The sequence below is a fragment of the Myotis davidii genome, unplaced genomic scaffold, assembly GCF_000327345.1.
Source record: "Myotis davidii unplaced genomic scaffold, ASM32734v1 scaffold134, whole genome shotgun sequence".
Classification (NCBI taxonomy): Eukaryota; Metazoa; Chordata; class Mammalia; order Chiroptera; family Vespertilionidae; genus Myotis; species Myotis davidii.
Window position 1 is genome coordinate 3,068,547 of NW_006288853.1, and position 13,328 is coordinate 3,081,874.

At 53.0% G+C, this 13,328-nt stretch overlaps 2 protein-coding genes across 5 annotated transcripts in view; one reads left to right on the top strand and one right to left on the bottom strand.

Annotated features, from left to right (window-relative positions):
- The window catches only part of LOC102767298 (core histone macro-H2A.2), a 19,356-nt gene extending 12,240 nt beyond the window's left edge, over positions 1–7,116 (top strand). Inside the window, exons 5-8 of the mRNA XM_006760929.2 lie at positions 266–365; positions 1,675–1,764; positions 5,860–6,034; positions 6,930–7,116. Coding sequence (XP_006760992.1) covers positions 266–365; positions 1,675–1,764; positions 5,860–6,034; positions 6,930–7,095 — 531 coding nt within the window. The 3' untranslated portion in view covers positions 7,096–7,116. The remainder of the gene's footprint in view (positions 1–265; positions 366–1,674; positions 1,765–5,859; positions 6,035–6,929) is intronic.
- Positions 7,117–7,232: 116 nt separating this feature from the next.
- The window catches only part of AIFM2 (apoptosis inducing factor, mitochondria associated 2), a 17,605-nt gene continuing 11,509 nt past the window's right edge, over positions 7,233–13,328 (bottom strand). For 3 of the 4 annotated variants that reach the window (XM_006760931.2, XM_015562130.1, XM_006760932.2), the window contains exons 6-9: positions 12,654–12,762; positions 11,549–11,701; positions 10,007–10,207; positions 7,676–9,345 (exon numbers count right to left, since the gene is read on the bottom strand). In XM_006760931.2, coding sequence (XP_006760994.1) covers positions 9,194–9,345; positions 10,007–10,207; positions 11,549–11,701; positions 12,654–12,762 — 615 coding nt within the window. In that variant the 3' untranslated portion in view covers positions 7,676–9,193. Of the gene's footprint in view, positions 7,345–7,675; positions 9,346–10,006; positions 10,208–11,548; positions 11,702–12,653; positions 12,763–13,328 lie in introns of those variants that run through there. The other variant, XM_015562131.1, reaches the window with a different exon arrangement.

The following is a 13,328-nucleotide window of genomic DNA, read 5'->3' on the forward strand; positions in this document are numbered from 1 at the left end:
AGAGGGGAGGGGGTTCCCGTTTCTGCTCCTGGAAGAGGAGATTTGTGCAAGCTGCTAACCTCAGAGCGAACATCAAATCCTCTGAGCTCAAAGCACCTGTTGAAAACCAAACACCGGGAAACTCGAGATGTTGCTCCATGTACAGCCCTTTGTGTTGACATTCGGTGTTAGTAACTGAGAGAATTAACAGATATGATATGAAATATGAAAAAGCTTAACAGGATCTAATCTTTCCCACACTCTCTATCCTTTCTTCCTGATGCAGCTGTCCCTGACCCAGAGTGACATCAGCCACATTGGCTCCATGAGAGTGGAGGGCATTGTCCACCCAACCACGGCCGAAATTGACCTCAAGGAAGACATAGGTAAGGTCCCCAGACTTTGGTAGAGGCGCCGCAGTACAGCCCACTGTTCGGGCAAGCTCTCCTGAGGTTGGTCCTTGTCCGCTGGCTGTCCCCGGCTTGGGGTGCTTACCTTTATATGTAGCTGAACAGCATTACCAGAGAGTAACTAATTTTGTTTTAAATCTGCATACATTTTTGAAATTTTCATTGAAATGTTAGATAAAAACAGATCATTAGTGCACAGCTTGGTGAATTTTTCTTAAAGTGAATACATCTTTGCAACCGGCACCTTGATCATGAAGCAGAACCTTACCAGCACCTCAGAAGTCCCCTTCTCCCCACTCGCAGTCACCATTCCCTCCAAGGTGACCACTATCTTGTCTTCTAACAGCACAGATGGCGTCATCTGTTTTGGAGTCTTTATAAATGAAATCATGCAGTGCGTCTTCTTTTGTGTCTGCCTCCTTTTGCTCACCTTTGTATTTGTGAAGTTCACTCATGTTGTTGAGTATGGTTGTAGTCCATTCATTTTTTTTGCTGAATACTATTCCACTGCAGGGATATATCCCAATTTGTTGATCCATTCTACCATTGGTGGCATTCAGGTGGTTTTTGGTTTAGATAATAATGAGTAATACTGGTACAAACATTGTTGTACATGTTTTGGGTTAAATTCTACATATATTTTAAGCTTAAATATTGAGAAAACCATCGATAAAAAGGAAATGGACACCTAGGAAAAGTTCATTGTCTTAAGGCAGGAGATGTTACCAGGCTAGGTAGAAGAGCCTGGGAAGGGAAGCTAGGAAGGGCACTAGAAATAATAGCATACTCAATGGTCACCATCTATCTCAGCCCTGGCCGGTGTGGCTCAGTTGGTTGGGTGTTGTCCCTCGCATCAAAAGGTTGCCGGCTCAATTCCCGGTCAGGGCACATGCCCAGGCTGTGGCCTTAATCCTCAGTAGGTGGGCATCCAATCAAGGCATTAAATCAAATGAACACAACAGGTACTGAGCCCAGAGAACAGAACACTGGAGCCTCAATTTAAAAAATAATAATAATAATAATCTTCAGGATTTCTGTCAGGAGACACGTTATGGTCAAGTCACCCCCTAAGAAGGTCCTTGAAGAGTTTGTTAGAATCTAAGTCCCGATGGACAGAAGCCAGACCCCTGCCACAGGTGACCACTGGCAAACCAGGATTTCGGTTGCAAAGTTTTATTCAAGTACGGTTGGTTGGTTTTCTCTGGCCTCGTGAAAGTGTGTCTGACAGTGTGATTGGTGGCAGTGAAAGAACAGCCACAGTGTCCCCCCCTTGTTGTCCTCACAGGGAAGGCCTTGGAGAAGGCGGGGGGCAAGGAGTTCCTGGAGACGGTGAAGGAGCTGCGCAAGTCCCAGGGCCCCTTGGAAGTGGCTGAAGGTGAGTGTGGAGCTGGCCATGTTCCCAGCACAGCCTCGCACCCCCCGCTCCAGCGTCACAGGCTTCCCACACGCTCAGTTTGCAAAGTAAAGTCTGCCGTGCCTACTCAGAGAGTTATTTTTTAATTTGAACAGTCCCAGGTGGATCATGTCAGGTCCTTCGGGGGCTATAAAGTATCGGGATAGTTCAAGTCAGGGTGCTTCAGGTCACCCAAAAATGGTCCGGAGTTATTGGGTAACCTTCAGTCATTCTCCTCCCTCGGCTCCTGGCGACCGTCAGTCTCCTCTGTCTGTGGATTTGCCTGTCCTGGGCATGTCATATAAATGGAGTCAGACAATATAGGACATTTTGTGTCTGGCTCCTTTCACAAATAATTTCTTCGAGGTGTATCAGAACGTCATTCCTTTTTCATGGCTGAATAATATTCCATTTTGCTTATCCATTCATCACTGGGTGGTTTCCGCCTTTAGCTACTGTGAATAGAGCTCCTATAAACATCTGTGCGCAAGTTTTTGTTTGACACCTGTTTTCAAGACTATTGGGTAATTTTTGATGGATGTGTTCAACCTCAGATCTGTGTTCCCCCCCAAACCCCTACACCCCCATGGCTATCTAGTCAGTGCCAGGTGCTGCCCTGATGCCAGGGCCCCAAAGGCAATACATCCCCCTCCTGTCCACAAGCACCGAACAGCCTAGGAGGCAAGACAGACTCGATAATGGGGCACAGAGAGATGGGAGCAGGACTGCAGAGCCCACCCTCTGCTTGGGGGAGAAGTGGAATCTCCAGGAGGGTATAAGACCCACTTGAGGGCAGGGACATCATGGCCATAGGGCGTTGTGTGTGAGAAGGCTCGGGCCATGAGCCAGCAGGGAGCAGCAGGTAGGAGACCCTGTATAGACGAGAGGGGCGCCTTTGACCGTTGAAGCAAGGGGCTTATGATCAGATGACTAGTAGATGCTGGAGAAGTAATGGGTCTTCCAGTCTAGAAAGAGTGGGAGTCCATCCTGTAGAGTCTGCACATGCCATTCCCCATTCACATAGCAATGATAGCATTTGTTTAAAAAATTTTAAGACAGAGCCACACTGAAATATAAGACAGACATACACGTGGGCAGGGGTAGGAGCGCTGCTTGGGGCAGCAGCAGGAAGGGCTAAGCTGTGGGTGTGGGCTCCAGGCCTGCAATATGCTGAACCATCAGGAGGTGGGCTCTTAGGTGGTGATGAGAACAGAGTCACCTCCTCCGGGGAGGGAACCAAAGCCAGACTCCGTGCCGAAAGCAACGCCCGTGGCCTTTCGCTCAGACCACCACCAGGGCCTGGCTTGTGCGAAAACTGTTTTCTAGGGGAGCCGATGGGAGCAGGGAGCCTCTCGCCCAGGCCACATGCCCACTGGCTCAGTACGTGGACCTACCACACCCCTGCCCGGTCATGAGACAGAGCCCTGAATTGGCCACAAAGATTGGATCTGGGCTGGGAGTCTAGGGAAGGCACCCAGCAGACTGCTTGTCAGGATGGGAAAGAGGAAACAGCTGCTCTGCTTAGAATGAGAGGCTCCATCTTGCGTCTGAAGTTCCAGAGGCGGAAGAGAGAAGGTAGAGAAGCCGTGTTTTAAAAGATCATTGCTGTGCGATTTCCAGAATGAAACCTGGGTCCTCGGGTTGAAAAGATTGAGGATAGCCCTAGTCCGTGTGGCTCAGTGGATAGAGCATCGGCCTGCAGACCAAAGGGTCCCAGGTTCAATTCCAGTCAAGGGCACGTACCTTGGTTGCAGGCTCCTCCCCGGCCAGAGCCCTGGTCGGGGCACATGCCGGAGGCAACCAATCAATGAGTTTCTCTCACATCACTATTTCTTTCTGTCTTTCCCGCTCTCTCTAAAAATCAATGGAAACATATTCTCGGATGAGGATTAAAGATAAATAAATAAATAAAATTGAGTGTAGTTCATGGAAGTTGTGGTGAGACTTCAGAAGTTCAAACTCAAGAGAACCCTGAAAAGCAACCCACGAGGAAAGGCAGATGGTTCGCAGACAGTTCTCCCGACAGCGACTTCTCTCAGCAACAAAGGTGCTTGGAGGTGGGAAGGAAGCCTCTTCCGGAACACGGAGGGGAGGGGACACTGTCCACCCAGAACTCCACGGGAGGGAGGAGAAGGATGCAGTTTCCGACGTCCAGGAGTCGGGTCAGAAACCCGCAGCCTCCCTGCAAGGACAGCTGAGGGCCGCACTGTGAGAAACAAGTGAACCCAGGAGACGGCTGCTGGGAACGGAGCTCAGACGCTGGGGCAGGTCTCTTAGGACCAGGCCTCCTGGGAGTGGGGTCTCCCTGGGAAGATGGGACGGGGGTGGGGGGGGGTGAATCTGGAAAAGGGGAGGCAGTTTATTAAGTTCTAATATCACATTTCATTTCGTTTCAAAACAGCATCACTTGTAAGAAATGCCCTGCTGTATATTCCATTAAGAAAGAATAGATTTCCGAGATGGGGTATCTAGTAGGAGGCCCCCCATAAAGCCAGGACACATTTAGTTTAAAAGCAAGCAAGACACGCCCCCACTAGGCACAGAGGGCAGCAGGTGTGTATCTCGACCTTGGCGTTGAGTCGACCAAAGGGCAAGAACCTCCCTAGAGAATCTGACCCGCAGCCGGGCAGACGTGCAGCCAAATCCAGGGCGGCCCAGAAACCTCAGGCAGGGAGGTCAGTGGGACACGACCTTGAGTTGTTAGTGTCCCCAGGCGGCACGGAGGCGGATGCACCTGCTCTGTGAAAGGACTCGGCTCGGCCCAGGCTGACAGTGGTTCGGTGCGTCGTGGTTTCAGCCGGAAGCTGGATGGGCCGGGGTGGGAGGTGGCGGTGGAAACGAAGCAGCGGGGCCTGGGATGGGACAAGTTTGAGGAAAGCGGCTGGTGTTCCCGTGACAGGGAGGGAGAGAGGGGACTCGGTTTCCGGGGTCAGTGGGGCCCATGTTGGACCTGGGGCACATGTCACAAGCTGTGTGAAGGCCTGCTCCCTGCAGGCTCCTCGGAGATGATCAGGAAGACAGTCACTGTGGGGGAGCGGAGGGCCAGGTGCGTGGCTCCGACTTACGGAGGATCCGGTCACGAGCACAAGCCGCACCAGACCTGCTGAGTGGGGATCTCAGGGTGGGGATGGACACGTCTATTGGTCAGTCTAAAAGCCATTGTATTGGTTTCCTGTCGCTGCTATAAAAAAATTACCACAAGCCCCAGCCGATGTGGCTCAGAAGATAGAGCGTCGGCCTGCGTACCAAAGGGTCCCCGGTTCGATTCCCGTCAAGGGCTCATGCCCGGGTTGCAGGCTCAGTCCCCAGTAGGGGGCCTGCAGGAGGCAGCCAACCCATGGTTCTCTCTCATCATTGATGTTTCTCTCTCCCTTTTCCTCTCTGAAATAAAAAAATATATTTTTAAAAAATACCACACATTTCGTGGCTTCAGACAACACAGATGTTTTCTCTCTGAGCTCTGGAGGTCAGAGGTCCAGAGGCCCCTGCACCCAGGTGCTAGCAGTGCTGCTCCTGCTCAGAGGAACCAGCCTCTTCCAGTCCTGGCTGCCACGTCCCCGGCTCCTGGACGCAGCTCTCCCATCTCTGCTTCATCATCTTCTCCCGTGACCTTCCTGCTCCCTCTCCAAAGGACTGTGTTCCCATCTCAGCGTCCCTCCCTGACTCCCATCGCAAAGCCCTTATGCCACGTAGGTAACAGGCACAGCTTCCAGGGATCCGGATGTGGACATCTGGGGAGGCCACTCCGCAGCCTCCCACCGCCCCAGAGATAACTCTGATGTGCACCTTCGAGCAGGACCCCGGGGAATAGGCAGCCTCACCCCGTCACTAGTTGGCAGGGCACAGGCAAGTCACGTGGTGCCACGTCAGCTTTAAAGGAAGCTTGTGCCGCTGTCAGAGCGATTCCGGCACAGCTCCCGCTCTGTGACCCTGCAGTCCCCTTCGAAGGCACAGGAGGTTGTCCAGTCGCCTTCTCTGTCGCCTCCTTGCCCCCACACACCTCACAGGTATATGTGGGGCTCGGCCCAACCCCCTGGCTTAGGGACTAACCTGCAGCGTTTCTCCCCCGTGTCCCAGCTGCTGTCAGCCAATCCAGCGGACTCGCGGCCAAGTTTGTCATCCACTGTCACATCCCTCAGTGGGGCTCGGACAAATGTGAAGAGCAGCTTGAAGAGACCATCAAGAACTGCCTGTCGGCAGCGGAGGACAAGAAGCTAAAGTCTGTGGCCTTCCCACCCTTCCCCAGTGGCAGGTAGGAGGGGCTTGGGAGGTGGGGGTGCGGGAGCACGGGCGGGGAGGTTCTGAGTCCAGCCTTCTCCCTGGGAGCCAGTGCTCTCTCTCCACTTACACATCCACTCTGGCCACTGCAGTCAAGACCAGAGGCTGCCAGCCACCATCCTTCAGAACACTCGGAGAGAGGAGCTTTGCGGAGAAGCGAGAGGCAGAAAACACATTTTGTTTTTAAATGTATTTTATTGATTTATGAAGGCCAGGAGGCCAAGGCTGTGACATGCACACCCAGAGAAATGAAAAGCTCTCGCCTAGGGTTTGTTTTTGGGGGTTAGAAGAGGTGAGGTCCCGTTTCTGTAAGTCACTGCTGCTGAAATGACATTCGCACATCTCTGTGTGTTGATGAGAGGAACATTAAGTGCATGAAAAGGAACTATCAACACAAGCTTTTGAGCATCCACTTTTGCCCTTTAATAAACAATCTACGACGTAAACTGGCTTTGAGGGAGCTAATGAAACCTTTCGGTGCTGTTTTGAAGACCAGGTGTTTGAAATGCTGAATTGGTAGTGTTTTCCAAGCCAAGCTTGACTGAAGTCGGGCTATGTATTCAAGCCCAGGGCACCGCTCGCTGGTCTGCCCTATGAGCTTGGCTAAAGCCACTGTGCCCGAGTCAGCGTGGCACCTGTGAGGTGAAGATATGGGCCCCCTTCTTCCCCCCACACACACCCCGGCGGTCGCTCTGACTGGCATCAAAGGAGATGGTGCGAGGACCAGCCTGCCCATGGTTAGACCCCGTGCGATGGCAGTCAGGGCCCGGGGCCAAGGTAAGAAGGGCCCGCTTTGCCCCCGCCCTGGGCTGTCACCCCAGGGTCCCAGGGGCCAGCGTGACACGGGCTCTCCTTTTCCTCCGGCGCAGAAACTGCTTCCCCAAACAGACGGCCGCTCAGGTGACCCTCAAAGCCATCTCGGCCCACTTCGACGACTCGAGCGCGTCCTCGCTGAAGAACGTCTACTTCCTGCTCTTCGACAGCGAGAGCATCGGCATCTACGTGCAGGAGATGGCCAAGCTCGACGCCAAGTAGCCCCGCGGCTGCGCTTGCCAGCAGGAGCTGCCGAGGATCGGTCACGGGCGCAGGTTTCATTTTTTAAGCGGAGAGAGGAAGGGAGCGTTGGGCGGCTGGAGGGAAGTGGGTGGCAGAGGCTGCGGGAGCAGGTCCCGCCCACGGAAGGAGCCTCTGCGTGTTATATTCTCGTTAACAAGAGCCTCAGTCCTAAAAACCAGGTCTCCACGAGGGGTTCTTTCCATGTGTTTTCTTCCTGTTGTTTTAGAACTTTTTAAAAAAAAAAACAGACTTCATTTTAGATTTATAGCATTGACTTTTACACACACCGAGAAAATCCTTTCAAAACTCTTGTCTTCTGTTTCTCCTTTTGCAAGGGAGGAGGGCGAACCAGGGGCCCGGGCTCTGCTCAGAGGCTCTGTGCTCCGTGACGGAGGAGAAAATTAGAAAGGCATCTCACTGGTGCTTTATCTTCCTTAGTGCCCCGCCCCGCCCCTATATCTGTAACCACTCCTCAGAAGGATTTATTCAGGCTTTTTTCTGTTTTGTTTTGTTTTTTAAAGAAAAAGAAAATGAAAGGAAAAAAAAATAAAAGATTCAGTGTCTTTCTTACAACATATTCTTTTATTGCAACATTTTCCTGTTTGGAAAACTGTCCCCATGGGTGTGGGCACGTCTAGAATGTTATAAACAGAACGAGCCTGTCTCCAACGGGCTTTGACTCCGCCATGCTAGCTGGGTAGGCCCCAGGCCAGACAGCACGGAATGGCCTGCTTTCTCAGGCATCGGTCCTGCTTCCAGAAGGGGGGCCCCGTGGGCCTTGGTCCATAGGAACTCGGCCCTGGGCAATGCCCCAATGAGAAAGCCATGCTTGGGGTAGAGGCACATGTCTCATCAGCCCAGGCCGCAGCCCAGACTGGGTGGAGTGGCTGGTGTCCAAGGACTCTGGCCAGGTATCCAGGGGCCACATCAAAGGGAAGCAGGGAGGGGCCGGCTGGGCAGGGCCAGAACCTGAGTTTATTCGGATGAACTGATCATCCACTTCTGCTGTGGCGTGAACGTGCAGGGTCCAAAATAGGCTCCTCCAGACTGACGTTCTCTCCCAAGCAGAGGAGTCAGTGTAGCCTTAACCTAGCTGCTGGCTGGCATCCTCACTACGGGGCCGGTCTCCAGGTCGGCGACATTCGGGTTGGCCAAGAGACCAGAAGCACAAAACCACAGAGGAGTTTTTTCACTTGTAAATTTGCCATGACAGCAGCCTGGAAGCACACGGGGCTCGTCTGCTCCCTGGATGTTCACCGTTGGGGACCCACCCAAAGGTCACGTAGCTCGGCTGCCCCCCCTTAAACACCTCCAGCAGCTGGCAGGCCAGGTCTCGGTCTTAACTTCCCTGAGCTCCGTAAAAACTTACTGTTAGCATGGACTAACCAACGGGGAAATTTTTATCTCTTTCTTCTTAAATATAACCTATGACATGTAATCATAGTATATATGGTATAAAAATGGAAATATAGAAAGTTTCGTTAAGATTAAAGACTGTAGGGACTAACAGTTTAAAATCAGCCTCCTACTGACAACTGGAGTATTGCAGGATGTGTGGGTTTCCCCACCCTCTGAACGACGGGCAAGACTGGGGTGCAGACCCCCTTCCTTAGCTGGTCTCACTTGGCAGGTCCCCCTTCCTGCCCTGCAGACAGGAAGCCAGCCCTCAGGAGACCAGCGCCCGCACATGCACACACATCCAGGGGAGCCTGCTATGCAGAAGGCTGGCTTCGCACTCCCAGGACCCAGTGAAGCATTCAGCCTTGCCAAACCCAGAAAGAATCCTCTAGGGGGTGTCTTTTTAGTCTCGCCTCTCTCTCTCTCTCTCTCTCTCTCTCGCGCGTCCCCCTCTCTCTCTCTCTCTCTCTCTCTCTCTCTCTCTCTCTCTCTCTCTCTCTCTCTCCTCTGTTTTTCTCCTCTCCAGTTTTGCTTTTCTGTAAGTTGTGTTTCTGGTGAGTACATCAGTGGCATCTTCCTCCAGAAAGAGTGCCCTTTGACAGCTGTCAGGCGGGTACCACTTGTCAGGCAATCCGTTCCCAGGTGGCGGTGGTACCTCGTCTCCCGCCCAGCCTCCTCCTCAGGGTGGAGACTGCCGCATGGTTTTCCAGCTCGTGGAGACGAACAGGTCCCGGCTCTTGGCCAGCCGAACCATGAAGCGCCCCACATAGAAGCCGCTGATCTGGCCCACGCCGTCATTTCTCCCCATGGCCAAGAGGAACGTCAGCGCACCTGCGGGGCAGAAGCACAGGTTAGAGTCCTGCTCCCCAGCTGTGGCGGGCGAGGCCCAGATTGATTGATTTATTACAAATGATTAAAGCACCCTAGGGAGTGTTTCTGTCGCCGGCTCTAAAAGTTTGTCCTAGCCCTGGCCGTTGGGGTTGGATGTCGTCCTGTGCACCGAAAGGTTGCCGGTTCAATTCCTGGTCAGTGTACTTGCTGGGCTTTCGGGCTCAGTGCCTGGTAGGGTGAGTGCAGGAGGCAGCCAATCGATGTTTTGCTCTCACATTGATGTTTCTTTCCCTCTCTCCCTCTCCCATAATTAATAAAAAAAAATTTTTTTTTTAAAGTTGGTACTAGTGGTCATTCATCTCAAAGACTTTCACCATGTCTAACCCCTACTCTCTTAAAACTGTGAAGCAAAAGTTGCCCTAGCTGGTTTGGCTCAGTGGATAGAGCGTGGGCCTGTGGACTGAAGGGTCCCAGGTATGATTCCAGTCAAGGGCACATGCCTGGGTTGCAGGCTCGATCCCCAGTAGGGGGCATGCAGGAGGCAGCCAATCAACGGTTCTCTCTCATCGTTGATGTTTCTATCTCTCCCTCTCCCTTCCTCTCTGAAATCAATAAAAATATATTTTTTTAAAAAACTGTGAAGCGCATGGGACTCCCTCACCTGGTTTATAGGCCTTGAAGGGCCTCTGTTTCATGGAGTTGACGATATTGGCCACGGCGATGTTGGCGTGGAGGCCAGCATGATAGGCCATCTTGGGCTCCTTCACGTCGGCACAGTCGCCGATGGCGTAGATGTGGCTGTAGCCCTCCACCTGGAGGTACTCGTTCACCTTCAGGGCACCATTGCTGGCCAGTCCACTATCTGCCAGGCAAAACCAACAGGAAACCAAAACCCTAAGCTGCCATGTTAAGTGGCCCCCAGAGCACAGAGGAGAGGAGCTCTGGTGCCGGTCAAGCCACCACAAGAGGCACAATCTCCGGAGGCGAGCCGCCCACCCAGTTTATTTCCGGTTGATTCCACCCCCCCACGCCCCCCCCTCCCCGAGAACTCCTCCTGCAGAGGCAAGGGTACCACTCCAGGGTGGAAACTGGTCAGAAAGACAGCAAGGGTCATTCTCTGTGCTGTGACTCTGTACATTACCATGGTTAACACAGTGCTTACGTTCACAACTTGGCCGAGTCCTGAACTTTCTTTTGAACGTGAATCAGATTTTTCAAATAAATACAGGGTTTTAATAAATGATAAACTTTTCATTTTAAGGGTCTTAAAAGTTTATCTTTGAAGTATATCATTAGGACAATTAGGTGTTAAGTTTTGGGCTCTCTGTCCATTAACCCTCAGTTCCACCCACATGCCTGGCCTGGACTAGCTTCCTTCCTCTGGGGTTGGATAAGTCTTTCCTGCAGGCACAGAGGGGGAGCTCCGCCGGCAGGAGTGGGACTCAGGCATCCATGCGGGGAACCTGAGAACACAGCACATGGGGCCTGACCAGGAGCCACTGAGTCTCCATTCACACATGGAGGCGGGAGGCCACCTGCTCCATGTTTCCGTCAGCTCAATGGTCCAATATTGAGCTTTAAGGACACGAAGCCACAATATTGTCCCCACGCCCCCAAATGGTCAGGGTTTGGGGAGAGCAGCACACCTGTGAAGAGAGAGCGGCCTGACCCCAGGATTTCCTCTGCATCCGCGATCCAAGGACAGGAACAGAAAGCAGATCTTTTCAGCTCTCTGACACCCGTTCTCATCTCCTGCTGCTTGGGGGCGGGCCCCAATTTTGGAAGAGTCTCTTCACCTTGCACATCTTGGGCTGTGGTCGGCAAACTGCGGCTTGGCAAACCGCAGAAAATACCAACTTCTGCGCACGGGCCACTAAGTTTCAATCGCACTGTACATGTGCGCCCACACGTGGTATTTTGTGGAAGAGCCACACTCAAGGGGGTAAAAAGCCGCATGTAGCTCGCGAGCCGCAGTTTGCCGACCACGGGGCTAAGTCATCATTATCACAGCTGAGGAAAGGACAACCAGAGTGAACCTGAACTTAAAGTTTGATGTCACCATTCAGAAGAGACAAAAGAGCTGCTGGGATGGAGGGGAAAGGTAGGGGGTGCTGATTCCTGGGGGAAAGGCCTGAGGGGCCTTGGACGCTGGGCAGTGAGGAGGCAACCTGAGCAGTGGCCAGTGGCTCTGCCACCTGCTTACCAAATGCACGGTGGTAGGCAAAGCTGTTGATCTTGATACCGTTGCAGACAATCACCAGGTTGGTGGTCACCTCAGTGCCTTTGTCCGTCTGTACACTGATGCACTCGCGGTACTCATTGAAAGGCAAATCCGCCATGTTGCTCACCCGCTCACCTGTCAAGGGAGGTCTGTGACCAGGAGGCTGGCAGAGGGTGGACAAGGCTTGTCCACGCCAAAGCTGACCCAGGGGAGTCTGCAGACCCCTGAAGGCCCCAGGAAAGGACTGGATGCTGTGGCCCAAGCAGGCAATGATTCCACTCCCCCTTCCCGCCCTGCTCCTCTCCCAGTCCACCTGCTACCCCCAGAAGCACCATCTGGACACCAGGCCCCCAGGGATACGATGGGAGGAAAGTTCCAAGAAGCAATTTGAGGTTGAGTTTCCCAAGTTCTGGGAAAATCTATTTGATGAAGATCTCCAACATGCCTCCCCTACTGTGAGCTATGCCACCCTGCTCAGGCAGCACAGGCCCTCCAGACACACCGGCAAAGGTGAAGCCAGCCTACCCTCCTCACTGCCTAAAAGTGGAGGTGATCACAGTTCTGCAGAGCCAGGAGCAAGGAGGCAGCCAGCCTGGGGTTTCATAGAGCAGACACCCCGCTCCCTGAAGAAAACCAAGAGGCTGAGCCCCACGAATTGTGGAGGACACCCCTGGGGTTAGAGCCCCACTCGCTAGCTGCTGGGTGGTTCTCTTCCCCCTTGCTCTGGACAAAAACCACACTCCTCACCACCCTCAAGCTACAAACCAAAAAACCTATTCTCTCTACCAGAGAGACATCATAATTCAGGTCAAATACTTTAGATGATTTTTTAAAAATCATTCAACAAATAGGTACCATCTGCACTTTGTCCAAACCAATAGCCAGGACAGTGCTGGTCTGTGACATGAATTCCTGTAAGTACGGGGGCCTCTGCCCTGCCGAGGGCAGACACAACCTCCGGCTGGACATCAGGGCTCAACCCCAGGACTCGGAGACTGTGGCCACCCTCTAGCCGGGGGCCGTGACCAAGCCTCGAGCCCGATCAACCTGGGCCAGAGAGAGGGCAGGGCAAGGGGAACGCACGTACTCAGCAGCAGCTGCACGCCTTTCTGGAGCAGGATCTCCTTCGCCTCCTGCCGGACACAGGGCAGGAGCTCCTTGTCAGCGAGGGCCATTTGGGAGTGAATAAGAGTGACCTGGGGACAAACGACCATAGGACAGAGGAGCCACTGAGCCTCCTGCACACAATAAGAGGCTTAAAAACACCCAGTCTGCCTTCCCCTCCTCCTCCCCTACCTCGGGTCACAGGTTTGGGAACTGAGGCCCAAGTGAAGCAATTTGCCCAACACTGGAACCAGCTCACGGCAAGCTGGGCTGGAGCCCATGTCCCCTGGTCCAGGACTCTCAGAATGGGCCAGCACGCCACAACCACGCAGAGCGCCACGTGGAAAGTCATTTCGAACATCCTTGGGCACTTACGGTCATACAGTCTATATATAAGCCATTGACATTGTACCTGTACGTCAACCTGACATTTCCATTAAAGCTGGTTCTAAAACTAGCACTTCCTGCCATGCGGGTCAGCACAGGGACGCGAGAGGCAGCCTGGAATGGTGTTCAAAGCCTGGACTTTGGAACCAGACTGCCTGGGTTGAAATCCCATCTTGGATACTCACTCAGACACTGCCTGACAACTCGGTAAGACAGATCGCAGTCCCACTCCTAGAAATGTTGTAATGATGGGGGCAGGGGTGGGGGCTGA